Source organism: Pelodiscus sinensis, chromosome 32, assembly GCF_049634645.1.
Source record: "Pelodiscus sinensis isolate JC-2024 chromosome 32, ASM4963464v1, whole genome shotgun sequence".
Lineage (NCBI taxonomy): Eukaryota > Metazoa > Chordata > Testudines > Trionychidae > Pelodiscus > Pelodiscus sinensis.
In genome coordinates, this window is record NC_134742.1 from 252,803 (window position 1) to 270,966 (window position 18,164).

Below are 18,164 nucleotides of genomic sequence, written 5' to 3' on the forward strand. Positions count from 1 at the left end.
AGGGTAAGAGACCACATCTGCACACAGTATCCAAGACATTTCTCTGGCCAGCTGCTTGAGCAATTCCTTGCTCCTTTCTGGACTTGGTGTGTTAGTGGCGCAGCATTTTGTCAAGGTGGGGTGGGCTAAATCCTTTATCTGATAGATTCGTAAGGGCAGAGAGAGGGCACCGCATGGCTGTCCAGGCTGGTCGCGCTTGCATAGCACATGCCAGGGGCGCTAGGCCCCTTCCTTGGTTAATCAGAGAGAAATACTTCAGGGGGGATTCACAAATGTACTGAGGCAGAGCCCTCCCCCATGAGCCCACCTTCTAGGCTAGCGCGTGGTGCACTTCATTATTTCTGTGGGCTGAGGACAGCTTCGTCCGGCCCCTATGCCGGGTATGGGACCCCCAGCACCACACTCCGGGAAGGGGGAAGGGCCTCAGGAAGAATGGGGGGGGGGGTGGGGCACTGCCCAGACCACGGTGTGTCCCCCCCCAACCCTCCGAGCTGCCCAGAGTGCGCTGCACAATGCCCCAGCGGCCATTTAAAGGGTCCAGGCTGCTGTCATGGCCGGGCCCTAGGGCAGTCGCCCCTTTCACACCCCCGGTAGCGAGGCTGGTCTGAGCTTAACACTCAGCTGCAGGGAATTAACTCTGGGCTCGTGCAGGGGTAAGGTTGGGTCCCTTTTACCCTGTGTACCCACAAGGACGGGTGGGGTGGGAGGGAGCTCTGGAGCCTTCCCTGAATACCCACAAGGGAGGGTGGAGGTGGAGTCTTACATTGTGCGGAGAACAGGAGTCCCAAGCCCTGGTGCACCCCTTGGGGCAGACGCTCCCATCCCCATCACGGAAACCCCAAGCCCCGACATACTCTGGGAGAATTTCAGCCTTATTGCAGAGTGAGGAGCTCATAGGAAAGAGGGTGGGGGAGGGGCCCTAAGCCTACCCCTAACCTCCCACCCCCACTGCATACCTGCACCCCCAGGGTCTCAAAAGCTGCAGGGGGTGGGGGCACGGTTTGGTCCAGGAATGCCTAGAATATCCCCTGAGGTTTTGGGATTGGTCAGGTGCAGCTTTCAAACGCCGGCACGTTCCTCACGCCGGGCCGAACGGAGACAGGCCGTCGAGCTGAGCAGACACGGGCCGTGCCCAGACAAGCTCACCCGCTGAACTGGTCAGTCGTGGTCGGTAGAATCTTCGGTCCAGCTCCCAGACGCCCGGGGGCCACGTCTCCACGGTGGCGCTGGGAAGGGGGCAGCTAATCGCAGGTGCTGTAGGAACACCCCCTCTGCACGAGACACTAGTTGGACTGTCATTGAGGGGCGGGGAGCCACCGGACCCTGCACCCCCACCCGCAGCCAGACGTGAATCTCAGGCAGCAGGGAGAACAGAAAGTTTATTGGTTCACCGGGACGCAGAACCAGGATCAGTCAGTACAACCAATCTTACCGGGGGGGGCCCCCGTTCCAAGGCCCCGCTTCTCATCTCTGACCCCCAAGCCAGCGAGAGTCACGCACACACCCAGCAGCCCATCTCTGCCTGCAGCCAGCCCCGCCTCCAGCCTTCGTGGGCAAAAAGGTGTCACCTGGTCGCACCCCCCCTCCACAGGCTCAGGTTACAGAAGGCATCAGCTGAGACTCAGGGCAGCCTCCCTCAGTGAGCGTCACCCCTGAAATTCCCATCTCCAGCCGGGCACCGGTGCAGTGCCCAGGGAAACTGAGGCGCGTGCACACACGCGAGGTTACTACAGGACCGTAGAATTCCCAGGCAACATACCAAAGCGAACAGAGCGGATACAAGCCCCCCTTCGGCACAGGCTGATGGAAGCGTTTTGCCCTGGGCCTAGCTGCACGTGTGCCAGGGTTAGCTCGGCTCGGCTCTGGTGAGCAGGGATATGGATTTTTCACACCCCGGAGTGCCGCTGCTTTGCCAGGCTACATGTCACACGTAGACCAAGGCTTCCCTGCCGCGTCTGTCATCTGACTCGGTCACGCTACTGCTGTTTCTTTCCCTGGGTCACCCTCTTCTTGGGGCAGGGCCCCAGCCCGGCTCTGAAGCCATCGTTCTGGGCTCCAGACTGTCAGTTTCCATTCCCTTTGTCACAAGAAAGGCCTAGATTCGAGAAGGAACCCAGGGCCATGCCCACTGCTGTGAGGGGTCAGGCACACCGGCAGGCTGCAGCCGTCATGCAGGAAGACATGACTTCCGTGAACCCCGGGAGAGACTCACAGCCTTACCCATAATGCACCGTGCTTTTCCCTCCTGGGGTACATCTGCACAGCTGCTGGGAAGGGGTATCCCCTCATGGGGCCGTGCACCCCCCACCTCCCTGCAGCGCACCAGGACTCTGGCCCTGGAACATCCGTGCTCCAGTTGCTGGACCACAGAGTTCCAGCTGATAAAGGTACAGCCTGTAGTAACATTTCCAAAGCAAAATATTTCAGGTTCGGAGAATTCAGTTTTTTGATCCAAACAATAACACTCCCCCCCGGCCAGGACATGCACTTTTTTCTCCCAGAAACCAGACACCTGATGCTTTTCACAAACAAAGGCTCAACTCAACTCCTCCAATTTCCCATCAAAAATAGTTTTGGTGGGAACGTTTCAACCCAGTCTACAGCTGTATCATCTCTCCTGCATGGGCAGTGTCCCTCTCATCTTTTTTATCTGTGTGTGGAATAATGTTTGTTCTGTGCACCCATACAGGTGTGAATGTGCACCACTTGCGGGTGCTTTGCTAATCAGCTGTATGGCATTGGAATATCTTCTGAGTGGCCACACAAGCGCCCATCTTACAGGAAACACTGTGCATGGGGTCTATGCACTGCTGCTCTGGACGGGCATGACCGTAATATGCAACACAGTCTGGGCTGTCACTACAATGGGGCCAGTCACAGGGCGGCCCTCCTTCCTGTGTTTCCGTTGATGGGACACAAGCCCTGAGCTATGCCGGAAGCTTTTCCCGCACTCAGGGCATGTGTAGGGCTTCTCGCCAGTGTGGAGTCTCTGGTGGGAAGTCAGTTGCGAGCTCACGGTGAAACTTTTCCCGCAGTCGGGGCATTTATAGGGCTTCTCTCCCGTGTGGATCCTCTGGTGCCTGATCAGCTGTGAGCTGCAACTGAAGGTTTTAGTACAGTCCAAGCACTTGTAGGGCTTTTGCTCCATGTGGGATCGCTGATGGACAACCAGGTTTGAGCTCCGATTGAAGCTCTTCCCGCACTCAGGGCATTGGTAGGATTTCTCCCCCATGTGGGTTCGCTGGTGTCTCACAAGCCTGGGGCTGTTCTTGAAACATTTATTGCATTCGAGGCATTTATAGGCCCTCTCCCTGGTGTGGGTTTTCTGGTGCCTCGTGAGGTGCGAGCTCTCGTTGAAACTTTTCCCGCACTGGCTGCATTTGTAAGGTCTCTCTCCTGTGTGAGTCCTCTGGTGCCTAATAAGGTCAGAGCTGTTGCGGAAACATTTCCCACACTCCAGGCACTGGTAGGGCTTCTCGGTCGTGTGCACTCGCTTGTGGATAACCAGGGTCGAGCTCTGGCCAAAACTCTTGTCACACTCGTCACACTGGTAGGGTCTCTCCCCCGTGTGGATTTTCTGGTGTCTCAGGAGGTAGGAGCTGACACTATAGCTTTTCCCACACTCAGGACACTTGTAAGGCAGGTCTCCCGTGTGGGTTCGCTGGTGGGCAGACAGATTGGAGCTGTGGTTGAAGCCTTTCCCGCAGACGGGGCACTTGTAGGGTCTCTCTCCAGTGTGCAGCCGTTGATGGGTCGTGAGGTTCGAGCTCCGGCTGAAGCCTCTCCCACATTCATCACACCGATAGGGCCTCTCTCCCGTATGGATTCTCTGGTGGTCGACAAGGGCCGACCTCCAGCGGAAGGTTTTCCCACACTCACCGCACGAGTTCAGTCTCTCTCCAGTGGGGATTTCCTTGGGTGCGGTTTCTAGGAGCTCTCTCCCCGCGGGCTGGCTTCTTTTCTGCCTGAGGGACTTCCGCAGATTGCACCCATCAGCCCCCCGCCCAGGACTCTGGGAAACGTTCCCTTCTGGATGTCTGAATAGCCGCTCCTCTTGTTCCACCGGCTCAGCACCTTCCTGCTCCAGATTTTCTCCCTCACTCACCGGCCCATCACCTGCTGGGACAGAGAGAGAACAGAGAGAAGTCAGTCCCTGTGCTGAGGGAAGGAGAACAAGGAAAGGGAGGAACAAACCAAAGTAACCAATGGAGAGAGAGTTGAACGAGGAACCGAATCCCTGAGAGGACAGGACCAGTTCTCCCCTGCATCCCAGCTGAACACTTGTAGCCAAAGTGTAGTCGTTTAGCGCTGGTATAAGAACATAAATATAAGGATGGCAATAAAGTCCTATAAAATGATTTGCTTATCAGTTCTGCAGGCTTCTGTATCACCCTGCCTCTGATGTTTAGACAATGTTTGCTCTAGGGCCTTGTTTCTTGTTAGCATAATAAATTGTGTCTCTTGTCTCCATTGCAAACTAAGTTGTGCCCCTTGGAAACTCTACTAGCAGAAGTCTCAGAGGGGGAGGCATGTTAGTCTGTAACTGAAAAAAACTTTACAAAAAACCAAATAGTCTTGCAACACCTTAGAGACTAACAGAAAATGTAGATGGTATCATGCACTTTCGTGGGCACAACCCATTTCTTCAGATGAATGGAGTTAAGGGGTCCAATTTCCAAATAAACAGCACAGAAAGAGAGGGGACAGAGGGGTGGGGGAAAGAGAAGGAGAAAGAAGGGGGAAAATATTGTCAGTTAGAGAGTCCATGCTGAATGAAACAGTGGGAGTGGGTCCTAAGTGCTCTTAAGCAGCGTTTCTCAACCAGTGGTAGGAGAGAAGTCTGGGGGGAGGTAGGTCAACACCACTGAAATTGGGAGAAAACTTAATTTTTGTTTTAAGTTTGACAGGGCTTTATTATTTTTGTACTTTTTACACCCCCAAATGTCATCGCTCGATGAAGCGATGAAACAACAATTAAGTTGTTTAAACAAATGTGTTGCAATGGCAGAAAAAAATTGGTGTGTGTCTGAAAACTGTAGGTACTGGGGGTACTTACAATTTAGTCATTTTTTAAAAGATGGGGAGGGGTGCTTTATAAAGCAAAAGGTTGAGAAACCCTGCTCTTGTGCGCCAGGTGCTTGGCTTTTCGTGTCATGGGGGGTGCAAGGCAGCGGCCCCTCCAGGTCTGTGAAAGGGCCACTAGGATGATCCGAGGAATGGAAAACCTGTCTTACGAAAGGAGACTTAAGGAGCTTGGCTTGTTTATTTTAACCAAAAGAAGGCTGAGGGGGGGACATGATTGCACTTTTTAAATATATTAGAGGGATAAATACCAGGGAGGGAGAGGAATTATTTAAGCTTAATACCAATGTGGACACAAGAACAAATGGATATAAGCTGGCTAGTAGGAAGTTTAGACTTGAGATTAGAGGAAGGTTTCTAACCATTAGAGAAGTGAGGTTCTGGAACGGCCTTCCAAGGGAAGTAGTGGGGGCAAAAGATCTATCTGGTTTCAAGATTAAACTAGATGGGTTTATGAAGGGGATGGTTTGATGAGGATCTTGGTAACTAATTGACCATTCACTATCAGTGGGAAATAGGTCAGTGGAGGGATGATAGGAGTTACTATAGAGAACTTTCTGGGTGTCTGGCTGGTGAGTCTTGCCCACATGCTCAGGGTTTAGCTGATCGCCATATTTGGGGTCGGGAAGGAATTTTCCTCCAGGGTAGATTGGCAGAGGCCCTGGAGGTTTTTCGCCTTCCTCTGCAGCGTGGGGCACAGATCACAGCTGGAGGATTCTCTGCATCCTGGGGTCTTCACAGTATTTGAAGGGTTCAATACCTGAGCTGTAGGTGAGAGGGTTATTCTGGGAGGGGTGGGTGAGATTCTGTGGCTTGCAGGGAGGCGCCCGGGTCTGCAGCGAGGGGCTGAGCAAGCAGGGGCCAGTGGGCGCAGAGGGGGCGGGTCTCTCATGCACCCCTCCCCCCCCGCCCAGAGGCGCCCCCCCCCCAGCCCGGGGCTGCCTTACCCCGCCCGCGCGCCGCCTCCGCGCTCGCCTGCATCCCCCGCGCGCGCCGGGCTGCGCCAGGGCCACGCGCACCTGCCTCCCCGGGCGCGGCAGCGCCCAGCAGGGGGCGCCGGCGGAGCGTCTGCGCATGCGCCGCGCTACCCCGTGGTCGCCGGGAGCGAAAGAGCAGCGCGCCCCGGCCGCCCCTGGCTCCCGCGCATGCGCCGTGCGTGACGGTCCGCGCGGCGCGACTCCTTCCGCTTCCGCTTCCGCTTCCGCCTGCGGGCAGCGCCCGGAAAGGGGGGAGGCAGGAGGGGCCGGTGGAGCCTGAGGTGAGGCGGGGAGGGGCGAGTGGGTGGGGGCGGGGCTGGTGACGTCTCAGATGGGGGGGGGCAGGTTGGAGGCCCGGGGCAGATACATGGGGGGGGGGGGGTTGGTGCCATCTCAGATCTCGGGGGGGGGCAGAGCTGGGGGGGGGCAGTGGGGGGGCAGAGCTGGGGGGGGTTGATTTAAGGCCCGGGGCAGATACATGGGGGGGGGTTGGTGCCATCTCAGATCTCGGGGGGGGGGGGCAGAGCTGGGGGGGGCAGTGGGGGGGCAGAGCTGGGGGGGGTTGATTTGAGGCCCGGGGCAGATACATGGGGGGGGGGGGTTGGTGCCATCTCAGATCTCGGGGGGGGGGGCAGAGCTGGGGGGGGCCAGTGGAGGGGGGTTGATTTGAGGCCCAGGGCAGATACATGGGGGGGGGGGGTTGGTGCCAGCTCAGATCTCGGGGGGGCGGGGCAGAGCTGGGGGGGGCTTGTGGGGGGGGGGTTGATTTGAGGCCCGGGGCAGATACATCGCTGGGGAGAGGGTTGCCTGATGGTTTAACAAAAAATACTGAATTAACCCCCCCCCAAAAAAAAACACCAGGAAAAAGTTATATTGAGTAAAAAAAAAAAGCACTGCGCCTTTAAATGGCCCCGCACTCCTCACTCCCCCGCTAGACGCAGCAGGAGAAAATTGTCCCTGCTGGACTCCTGTCCACGAGAAGCAGGAAATACTGTAACCGTACCGGACTCAAACCGGTGTAACAGAATGACACGGATGCCCGAAGGAGGATTTACCAGACTTTTATTAATCAGCGCTGATGGTCGTCCCCTCGAGCTTTATAGCCAAAAAATGGCGAGGAGCGACCCCGTGCCGCTCTGTGCATAGCTTTTTATCGGATACATGAATAACAGTTTGATTGGCTTTTACATTTCATTGGTTAAAGCACAGCGATACATTATTTCTAACGTTTACGATTGGCATTCCAGTAGTTGGGGAGGGGTACTCTTATCTTATGCCTATGTGCGGTTTTACTTTCTCATAGCTATGTTGCTGATTTCTGCCTGCTTGTGCCTGTCACAAGTTAGAAAATGTGAAATACAGCTTCATTCTTGCTCGACAGGCTAGTGGGCCCCTAACTGCTGTTAGGCTAGTTCCTTATCTTTTTCGGGCAAGGGGCAAATTCCACTACAATACCGGACATTTCACTTGTCCCATATTTTCTTTTTTTTTTTTTACCGGACGGGGGACCCGAATAATGGACTGTCTGGGCAAAAACTGGATACCTGGCAACCCCAGGTGGGGGAGGTTTTGCCCTGGGACCCAAATCATTCACTGCCTGGGGAGAGGGGAGGCTCCTTGTCACATGCCAGTGGGGAAATCAGACACCAAAAGACCTGAAAACCGGAGTCTTTTAAAAATGTGTTTGCTGTTCATTTTTGTGCATCGCGGGGGATAATTTTCCTGGGTTTTGGCGGCTGACTCAGGATCTGTGATTTCTCTAGGTCAGCGATGCTCCATGTGAGACAAACACTGGCCAGGAGTGGCCCAGCTCAGAAGTGGGTAATGATTTTTTGATAGGGGAGCCACTCCGAGAATTTGGTAAGTGGTAGGGATGTTTGCGTATAGTAGGCCTGTAAACAATTACCCATCAAGCCTGGATTTTTTGGTTAATCCTAACGACTACACACACACACCTGCCCTTGCTGTCCCTGTGTCAGAGGCTGCAAACCAGGGGAGAGGTGAGAGCCAGTGCTTGTGGGATCGGCTCCCCACGAGCACCAGATCCCATGGTGTCACGTGCCTCTTTATCAGAAGCAACGGGAGGGGGGTAGGCGGGAGCTGGTGCTTGCCCCATGAGCGCTAGCTCCTGGCCCCCCCCCCCCATGTAAATGCGTAACTAAAATGTAAGATGTTACACGTTTACACAAAAACATGTTAGTTAACATCCCTATTGCATATATCAATTTTGGGCTTTCTACTCATTTGTTTATACTTCTAATTGCACATTTTAAAGACATTTTTATATAGGTTACCTCTATTGATACGATTCACTTTCACGGTGTTTTTCCTTCTGACGGTTCTATTCTTCTGTGTTACTAAAATCCAGGATTTTTAAAATGAATAACCCTTCTCTATATAAAAGCTTCAGAGGGGTAGCCGAGTTAGTCTGTAACTGGAAAAACTTAAGGTGCTGCAAGACTATTTATTGTTTTTTAAGTTTTTCCTTCTCTTGTATAGGTTGGATTTCTGGCATAGTGCTGACCTAGGCAGATTTGGCTTTTTCCCCATTGTTTTTACAGGAGCTAGCTCTTGCTTGTTAGTTAGTCCATAGTAAATTACAACTTTTCTTAGTGCTGAGGACAGACTATAACACTGGCTCAGATGTGAAGTTAAACATTATTAATTAGAGATATAAACATGTAACCATGTACACAGTTAACCGAAGAGTGTGTACTCATTGGTTAACATTAATGGTTATGCATAAGCTCCTGATATGCGCAGATAGCTGGCTTGCCACTGCAGCTGTAACTGCTGAAATTTTCAGCAGTTACACAGTTACTTAAACACATTTTAACATCACTATTATTAATAGCATGACAGCTTTGTTACCCATTGTGGAGCTAATGGTACCGTTTTGCTGTCACAGCTATTTGCAGCTGAATGTCTGCAGCCAACACCCCCTCTCTCCCGTTAGAGGAGCTAAAACATTTCAAACTAAAGGAGTTAACAGGTTTTTAACCTCATTTCCCTTATGAAGGGTTTGTCTCCATGTTATGTCGCTAAAGGTATGACGTTAAAGCTCATAAGTTACAGCACCTTAAATTTGAAAAATGTCAATGTTCAGTTTAAATATGCTGCTGTTTTAAAAAACACTGAAAGCTGACTGGCTTCCACTGTATAAGTCTGTTCAAGGAGAGAAACTGCTGGATCCCCAAGGCCTCTTCAGTCTACTGGTTAGAGGCTTAGTGTGAACAGGTAATTGAAAGCAGAAGCCAGACAAATTCAAACTAGATAGTAGGCACAAATGTTTGATAGGGAAGATGATTAGCTGCTGAACGAAATGACCAGAGGAAGTGGCAGATTCTCCATCTCTCGAAGTCTTCAAAGCAAAACTTGACAGGTTTCTAGAAAATATGCTTTGGGGGAATACAGGTTTGCACTGGGGTAACGAGATTAAATGTAAGGGCTTGTGCCGCAGCTACGTGATCTAATGATCCCCCCCCCCCCCCGATCCTGTGAATCTGTCAATCTGAGGATCTCATCCTCTAAATGTTCAGCAGGCATGTTTAATTTCAAGCATCTAAAGGGTCTCCTTGACTTCCTTTAATCTCTCTTTTGCAGAAGGTTTATAAAGTTTAGTTCTGATGAGAGAGCCCAGGTGTGTGCTGCAAATAAATGGATGAAGACTAGGGGCTTTAACTACAGGAACCTACATTTAGACACCTACATGCATAGTCACCTGCCTGAATATCAGGCTTGTTTATCAAAAATAATGAACAAGCCAGGTATCGAGAGAAAATAATATGGATCTAACTGGTGGGAGCTGTTTATATAATACCTAGACTCAGTATTTGCCCAGAATGGCAGAGTCTAGCCTGTGTGTCAACAGGGACAGAGTTTGGGCAGAACGGGGGCATGGAAAGGATTAAAGCCCCTTCTGAAATGTCTCCGTTTGCCCTTCTCCCCCTGACAGGCAGCAGAACACCCATGTCTGTCTCCAGCTCAGCCCCTGGCCTGCAGAACAAGGGACCGGAAATGGCTGTGGTGGGGCTAGTGACCTTCGAGGAGGTGGCTGTGTACTTCTCTGAGGAGGAATGGGCTCTGCTGGACCCGGGCCAGAGAACCCTCTACTGGGACGTGATGCAGGACAATTATGAGGCTGTGAGCTGGCTGGGTAAGGATTCCTGTCCCCTGGGGTATCAGAAGCTGGGAGGGGGCTGGGAGGCCGGTTGCTCTTGAGCAGCTGGGTCAGGTTTGGTTCAGGGACCTTATTGCCCCCTGCCCCCCCCAATATTGAAAGTATGAGCCCCTAAATCCTGGCTCCTGTGTGAGAGACTGTCCCCTCCATGCCCCTTTCCAGGGAGTGCAAGGACATGGACATAACAATAGTACTGCCTTTCCCACTGCCAAAGTCTCAATGCGCTTCTCCACCATCTTGCCCATGTTGTGCTTTGGCCGGAGGTGTCAGTGGAAGGGCCCAGGCAGAAACGGCAGGTACGAGAGGTCCGGGTCCGGCTGCTGTTGGTGCCTGTGGGGTCCCCCTTGTGCCAGTGGGCTGAGCCCCTGGAAGGAGGGTGCAGTTCCTGGAGTCCTTCCCTGCCTGTGGCTGATCTCTGTGACATGCTGGTTCCTGGGGCTGAGAGAGGGTGGATGAGCCCGTTCACATCCTGCGAGAGCTCTGTGGAGAGTAGCTCTGTAGCAGATAAACATGAACAGAGCACTTCTTCCGTTTCAGACATGGCACTTGCGGTCAATTCCCTGTCCCAACACGAACTTCCCGTGTGACCTTGGTCATGTCACTTAGACTGACTGCGCCCCAGTTTCCTGTCTCTGCAATAGTCATTACAGTATGTCCCTGTTTCACAGGGCTCAGCTGCATATAAGCACCCTGATAGCCAGGGTTCGACAAATAATACAATCTACTCGCCTATGGCGAGTAGATTGTAACCCGGAAGTGCCAGGTTTGGGCGATCTACGGATGCGCAGAATGATCTGTGGATGCACGGCTGGCGAGCGGGGCTCGCTGCGGTTCGGCAATCCCTACTGATAGCATAGTGGGGTTCTGATTGACAATGGAGGTCCCAGGTACTGCTGTGACTGACATTCTTTGCTTCCTGTAGCAGCTGTGGTGCCGTATGAATGCCGCTAGCGCCACAGAGCATCGTTACGGCTGCCCAGGGCGCCTCTTTCTGGCGCTCTAATGCTGGCTGCACTGGCAGAACGTGTGGCTTGCCCATGCAGCACAGCTCAGGGCTGTGGCTAAAGAAATACCTGGGCTTTGTTTGGGGGCTAAGGCGCTTGGCTAGGTTTACTGTCGAAGGAGCAGGGTGTTAGTGTCCCAGCTCCCCAGGCACTGGTACAGTGAGATGTGTCCCACCCTGAAAACGGTACCAGCTGAATCAGCAACCAGAACGCTGCCCCTCCGCCAGTGCGAACGTGCCCCTCCTGTGACTTCTCCTTCCACGCACTGACACAAACAATGTGCACATTGTGCTTAATGTGTGTTGCTACCACCCTTATCCTTGCACCTGTTCATTTTAACAAAACACTCGTAACTATTCTCTCCTCAACCCCCCTACCCTTTCCGCCCTGATTTGAGTCAGTGTGTTCCTCTGCCATCTCTTGGAAGTGTGTGTGTATAAAAACATAAGAATGGTCAGAGTGGGTCAGACCAAAGGTCCATCCAGCCCAGTGTCCTGTCGGCCGACAGTGGCCAGCGCCAGGTATCCCGGAGTGAGTGAACAGAACAGGGAATCCTCATGTGATCCCTCTCCTTCATTCATTTCCAGCCTGTGACAAACAGAGGCTAAGGACACCCTCCCTGCCCAGCCTGGCTAATAGCCATTGATGGACCTGTCCTCCATTCATTTATCTAGTTCTTTTTTGAACCCAGATGTTCAAAATCCAGGTGTTGCAGGTACTACAGAGATTGGTGTTTTCTGCCCTCCTCACCACTTAGGAATTTGCTTGCCTGGTTAGCTGGTACCTAATGCACTGTCATTCTGCCAAGGCCTGTCTATTTTGGTTCCCAGCCATTGGTTTATGCTGTGATGCCAAGGGCGCCAGCAAGGCCTCCCTTCCCCCGTTGTTATCTTTTTATGGGAGGATGTTCGCCCACCATCCCAGAAATGCATGGGGTATAAACTGAACATGTGCAGTGGCCTAAACTCTTCCCTTGGCCATTTTGTTTCACCCACCCGGACATTCCTGCCCCATGTGTCCAGTCGTCTCCACATTATCTCATACAACCTGTGGACAGTTTTTTTCTCCCCCTCATCAAGTTGGTTTCAGTTATCCAATATTGCTTTGGAAGTGGGTGACGGGAGAGATCATGTGAGGATTACCTGTTGTGTTCCCTCCCTCTGGGGCATCTGGTATTGGCCACTGTCGGCAGCCAGGATACTGGGCTAGATGGACCATTGGTCTGAACCAGCGTGGCCATTCTTATATTCTTATGGTTTAGAATAACATGTGCCTCAAGATGCAGTCTTACTGACCACATTTTACCCTCTCAAAAGCAGGGGAAATTGCCTTTGTAGTGCATTAACCAATTAAAATCTTAAGTCAAGTCTAATTGATAGTGTTGAATTTGTGAATGAACAATAGTTTGGGTGATAAAATTATTTTGTAGAAGGATGGCTACTTTTAAACCCGTTATTGAATGTCCAGGCAGGGTAAAATGCATTTCATCAAGTTTAGCTGACCTTTCAGCTTGAATGTGTAAGGAATGTACCCACAACTTCAACTCCAGCATCTTCACCTCCATTTGGGGTGGGGATAAGCTGGATTCTCTCAATTGGGAATGGTTGTGAGGAAGGAGAATGCATTCAGCTCATGATTATTCAAACTTTAGAGCCATTATTTGGGTGTGTTCCCCCTTTTCTGTTCCTCTGTCAGAGTTTTCCATTCAGCTCAGCGCAGACAATGACTCCTGTCTGGATTCTCTCTCCCAGCAGATGATAGGACGCTGAGTAAGAACAATGAAGAGAGTCTTCAGCCTGAAGGACCAGAGCAAGTGGCTCCATGTGGGATGTTCCTGGGAAGATCCGAGGGGCATGTTTCCCAGAGTCCTGAGCGGGGAGAGAGCTGTGAGAATCAGAGTAGCCTAGAACGGCAGCAGGGAAACCATTCAAGAGAGGGACAGGGTAAATGCAGTCACAGGAGCAGAGGGGTGAAAATAAATAAAGAACCCAATCAACAGATAATTCTCAATCAGCAAGAACCCTATACTTGCGGCGACTGTGAGAAGATCTTCCATCGGAGAGAGGCCCTTATTTTACACCAGAGAACCCACTCAGGAAAGAAGCCCTTCAACTGCTCTGAGTGTAGGAAAAGCTTCAGTCAGCGCTCAGACCTGATTAAACACGAGAGAATCCACACAGGAGAGAAACCATTCAGCTGCTCTGACTGTGGGAAAAGCTTCAGACTGAGGCCCCACCTCATTAGACATAGGAGAACCCACACAGGAGAGAAGCCCTTCATCTGCTCTGACTGTGGGAAATGCTTCAGTCAGCGCTCCTGCCTTACTAGACATCAGAAAATTCATACAAGAGAGAAACCCTATAAGTGCTCTGACTGTGGGAAAAACTTCTCTCAGCGCACAAATCTTATTGAACATCAAAGGACGCACACAGGAGAGAAGCCTTTCAAATGTTCCGACTGTGGGAAATGCTTCTGTCGGCGCGCAGCCTTGATTAAACATCAGAGAATCCATACTGGGGAGAAACCTTTCAAATGCTCTGACTGTGGGAAAAGCTTTGGTTGGCGCTCACATCTTAACAGTCATCGTACAATCCACGCAGCAGACAAACCCTATAACTGCTCTGAGTGTGGGAAAAGGTTCAGATGGCGCTCATACCTCATTAAACATCAGATAATACATACAAGAGAGAAACCCTATAACTGCTCTGTCTGCAGGAAAAGTTTCAGTCAGAGGGCACACCTTGTTAGACATGGTAGAATCCATACTGGAAAGAAACCCTTCAAGTGTTCTGACTGTGGGAAAAGCTTCAATCAGAGCTCACATCTTGTTAGACATCGGACAATCCACACAGGAGAGAAACACTTCAGCTGCACTGACTGTGGGAAAAGCTTCAGTTGTTGCTTAGATCTCAACAGTCACCGTATAATCCATGCTGTAGAGAAACCCTATAACTGCTCTGAGTGTGGGAAAAGGTTCAGAAGGCACTCATACCTCATTAAACATCAGCTAATACATACAGGAGGGGAACCCTATAGCTGCTCTGAATGTGGGAAAAGGTTCTGTAGGAGATCAGACCTTGTTAGACATTGGAGAAGCCACTCTGGAGAGAAACGCTTCAACTGCTCTGACTGTGGGAAAAGCTTCAGTCAGAGGGCACACCTTGTAAGACATAGGACTATCCACACAGGAGAGAAGCCATTTAACTGCTCTGACTGTGGGAAAAGCTTCAGCCAGAATGCATACCTCGTTATACATCAGAGAATCCACACAGGGGAGAAACCCTTTGACTGCTTTGACTGTGGGAAAAGCTTCCTTCGGCGCTCAAGTCTTATTAGTCATCAGAGTACCCACACCGGACAGAAACCTTTCAGCTGTTCTGACTGTGGGAAAAGTTTCGGTTTTCACTCAAATCTGAAAAATCATCATACAATCCACACCGGAGAGAGACCATATAATTGTTCTGATTGTGGGAAAAGTTTCATTCAGAGCTCAGACCTTGTAAGACATTGGAGAATCCACACAGGAGAGAAACCCTTCATTTGCTCTGGCTGCGGGAAAAGCTTCAGCCAGAAAGCACACCTGGTTATGCATCAGAGAACCCACACAGGGGAGAAACCCTTTGACTGCTCTGACTGTGGGAAAAGCTTCCTTCGGCACTCAAGTCTTCTTAATCATCAGAGTACCCACACAGGAAATAAAATTTTTGACTGCTCTGACTGTGGGAAAAACTTCACTTTTTGCTCAAGTCTTAAAAATCCACCTACAATCCCCATAGGAGAGAGACCCTATAATTGCTCTTATTGTGGGAAAAGTTTCAGTCAGAGCTCAGACCTTGTAAGACACAGGAGAATCCACACAGGAGAGAAACTCTTCAACTGCTCTGACTGTGGGAAAAACTTCAGTCAGAGATCACATCTTGTTAGACATAGGACAATCCACACAGGAGAGAAACCCTTCGTTTGCTCTGACTGCGGGAAAACCTTCAGTCAGAAAGTACACCTAGTTATGCATCAGAGAACCCACACAGGCGAGAAACCCTTTTACTGTTCTGACTGTGGGAAAAGCTTCCTTCGGCACTCAAGTCTTACTAGTCATCAGAGAATCCACTCAGGAGAGAAACCCTTCAGCTGCTCTTGCTGTGAGAAAAGCTTCATTCGGCGCTCAAGTCTTATTAGACATCAGAGAACCCACACAGGAGAGACCCCCTTCGACTGTTCGGACTTTGGGAAAAGCTTCAGTTTTTGCTTAAGTGTTAACAATCATTGTACAGTCCACACAGGAGAGAGAGCCTGTAACTGTTCTGACTGCAGGGAAAGGTTCAGTCACACCTCAGACCTTGTTAGACATTGGAGAACCTCCTCAGAAGAGAAACCCTTTGACTGCCCGGACTGGGGAAAGCTTCTGTCAACACTCAAAACTTATTGATCACTAAAGAGCCCACACAGGAGAGAGACCTTCGCCTGCTCTGACTGTGGCAAAACCTTCAGTCAGAATACAGACCTCATTGAATATCAAAGAATCGACATAGATGATAGGGTTTCTCCCCTAAGTTCCTTTTAGCTGAGTGGCCATGTAGCCATACAGTAGCCTATTAAGTACTGTACAAGCACTTCGAGCTGGGGTTGGGAGAGATACCGCTACCCACTGTTTTCAGCCATGGACCAGATGTGTGATGGCCAGGGAACAGTTGTCTATCCATGTCCTCAGCCTCAGAGGTGCCTCTCTCCCTCCCCACAGCAGCACCTGAGCTGGGGAGGGGAGAGAGCTGATGGGAATTTTCTCTCCCTTGTGTAGGCATCCAGTGGCCAGCCTCTCAAACCCTTGGCCCATCCCAGATCCTACACCCCCAGCTGGGGCCCTCCACACCTCAAACATCTGTCTCAGCCCTGAGCCCCTTATCCCCAGCCCCACTGCATTGCCAGCCCTCACACCTCTGTTTCCCAACTCTTTGCCCCAGCCCTGAACCCCTTTTCCAGAATCCAACCCCTTTCCCCTCAGGCTCCACCCTTGCTACATAAATTTTGTTCTGTGCACCAAGATGGAGGGGTATGCCACATCATCTCCAATATTGATTCCCATAACAAAATTCATTCCGCATATGTGGGAAAAGTTAGATGGAAGACTTCAGTGAACGTTCACACCCCATTTAACAGACAGTTCCCACACGCTAGAACCCTTGTAACTGCTCTGACTGCAGGCAAAGGTTCAGTTGGATCTGATACCTCATTGAACACTAAAGAACCCACACAAGAGGGAAACCTGACTGTTTCAGTGCAAGCAGAAAAAGCTTCACTCAGCGTTCACACGTTCTGTCATGTCAGAGAGCCCACAGGCAGAGAAGACCCTATGAATGGCCAAGTGCTGGAAAAACCTCAGTTGGAGGTCAGTCCTTGTTGCCAATCAGATAATCCACTCAGGGAAGGACCCTTTAAATGCTGTGAATTTGGGAAATGTTCAGTCAGGGCTCAGCCCTTAATAAACCTTGGAGGACCTACAGGGAGCATGCCTTGAGTGTGGGAAAGTCTTCTAGCACAGCGTATCCCCTCATGAGATGTAAGAAAATCCACCCAGGAAACATACTGTAGAAATGTGCTGGCTAGGGATGGGCCAAGAGAATACAAATCTTACTACTTCCTGCCAGTCTCAAGAGTCCAGCATGCCCACATTAGCTCTGGAGTGAGGACATGCAGCATGAATGAAATGTCCTTCCCAGGACAGAGCGAGAGGTAGAGATAAGATTCCCACGGTATGATAGGACTTGAGTATGCCTTGTTGGGAAAGCTGAATGTTTTGTGTCCGCTCACTTCATTTACATTTGATATTGCACTCCTGAGCCCATTGTTATCTTGTCTGCTGTGACTTCTCATTCACCCTGATATCGGTTTTGTGACACTGAGTATTGCAAACGCCCCCTTTTTTGGTTCCTATAGAATATCAGAAAAACAGCACTGGGATCAGGAAAGGCTGAGTGATGTGAAAAAGCCCCTTATAAAATGAATGAGGAGGGATAGGTGTCTTAGAATTGCATGCCCAAGTTCCCATAGATTACACAGGGAGCCTTACAAGCTAACCAGTGTGACATGTCCTAAGCCCTGTCCGTTGTATGGTAATAGGTGCAGATTTCTTCTTCCAGTTCATGAATTGTGGAAGATAAATGATCCTCTGACAAAAGGGCCCAATCCAGTAGATGTTTTCTGAGCTTGCCTGCCTCTCTGGTATGAGAATCTTCTTTGGAGCCTTTTGGACCTCAGGATACTCACCCAGGGTGTGTGAGACTATGTCAAAGCCAATCCCTCCCCTTAAGCCAAGGTCTTAGAGCAGGGATCTGCCACCTCTAAGGAGAGTACCCAAGCCTCGCAGCTATCAGGACACCCATCTAGGAGGTGACTATCCCTGAATCCAGTCCCTTTGCTCCAGAGACTCTTAAATTTCCCTGAAGACAAGACCCTAAATCCTGTCACAAAGAATATTCCAGAAATCCCAGCTGCTAAGAAATTCACAGAGGTTTTGGAAATCAGCTGTTGTTGCTAAAATTCCAGAGGGGATTTCTGTGCAGCTGGGAAGTTGGAATTTCACCTAAGAGAGCATAATTCTTCCTTTCCTAGAACACTGACCCCATTAGAGTTCAGTTCTGTTCCTGAAAACTAGAGTCTTGGGCTGGTAGCTGCTGTTAACAGAAAGTTATCAGAGTCATATCAATCCAACAACTACTGGCAAGGATCCTAAAGTCATATGGCACAAAAGGAAAGAATGATGCCAGAAACAGTCAAAGTAGTACAGCCTTCACTTCTGACAACAAAACTGAATTTGGTTAGCGGTAGAGCCCTATCAAATTCTTGGTCCATTTTTGTTAATGTTGCAGTCATGTGATTTTTAAAAATAAATGTTGTGATGTCAGATACTTTAATGTGAAATTTAAT

The 18,164-nt window shown here is 50.6% G+C and overlaps 2 protein-coding genes across 3 annotated transcripts in view; one reads left to right on the forward strand and one right to left on the reverse strand.

The window, feature by feature from the left end:
• Positions 1 to 532: 532 nt before the first annotated feature.
• Positions 533 to 18,164, reverse strand: part of LOC102460554 (uncharacterized) — a 32,985-nt gene continuing 15,353 nt past the window's right edge. Inside the window, exon 5 of the mRNA XM_075913547.1 lies at positions 533 to 3,851. Within this exon, the coding sequence (XP_075769662.1) occupies positions 2,801 to 3,851 (1,051 nt within the window). The 3' untranslated portion in view covers positions 533 to 2,800. The remainder of the gene's footprint in view (positions 3,852 to 18,164) is intronic.
• LOC106731269 (uncharacterized) lies at positions 6,281 to 16,744 on the forward strand. Of its 2 annotated transcripts, none has more exons than XM_075913552.1 (4): positions 6,281 to 6,340; positions 7,823 to 7,919; positions 10,015 to 10,215; positions 12,995 to 16,744. In XM_075913552.1, exons 3-4 carry the CDS (start codon positions 10,029 to 10,031, stop codon positions 15,667 to 15,669), a joined length of 2,862 nt encoding a protein of 953 aa, XP_075769667.1. In that variant the 5' UTR covers positions 6,281 to 6,340; positions 7,823 to 7,919; positions 10,015 to 10,028; the 3' UTR covers positions 15,670 to 16,744. The 2 variants fall into 2 exon arrangements, with proteins under 2 accessions (XP_075769667.1, XP_075769668.1); XM_075913553.1 differs by having other exon boundaries at positions 12,998 to 16,744.

Excerpts from the sequence above, each read along its gene's own strand:
- LOC106731269 (XM_075913552.1), top strand. The coding sequence starts at position 10,029 with ATGTCTGTCTCCAGCTCAGCCCCTGGCCTGCAGAACAAGGGACCGGAA. Across the intron at positions 10,216-12,994 it reads TGAGGCTGTGAGCTGGCTGG|CAGATGATAGGACGCTGAGT; the intron begins GTAAGGATTCCT and ends TCTCTCTCCCAG.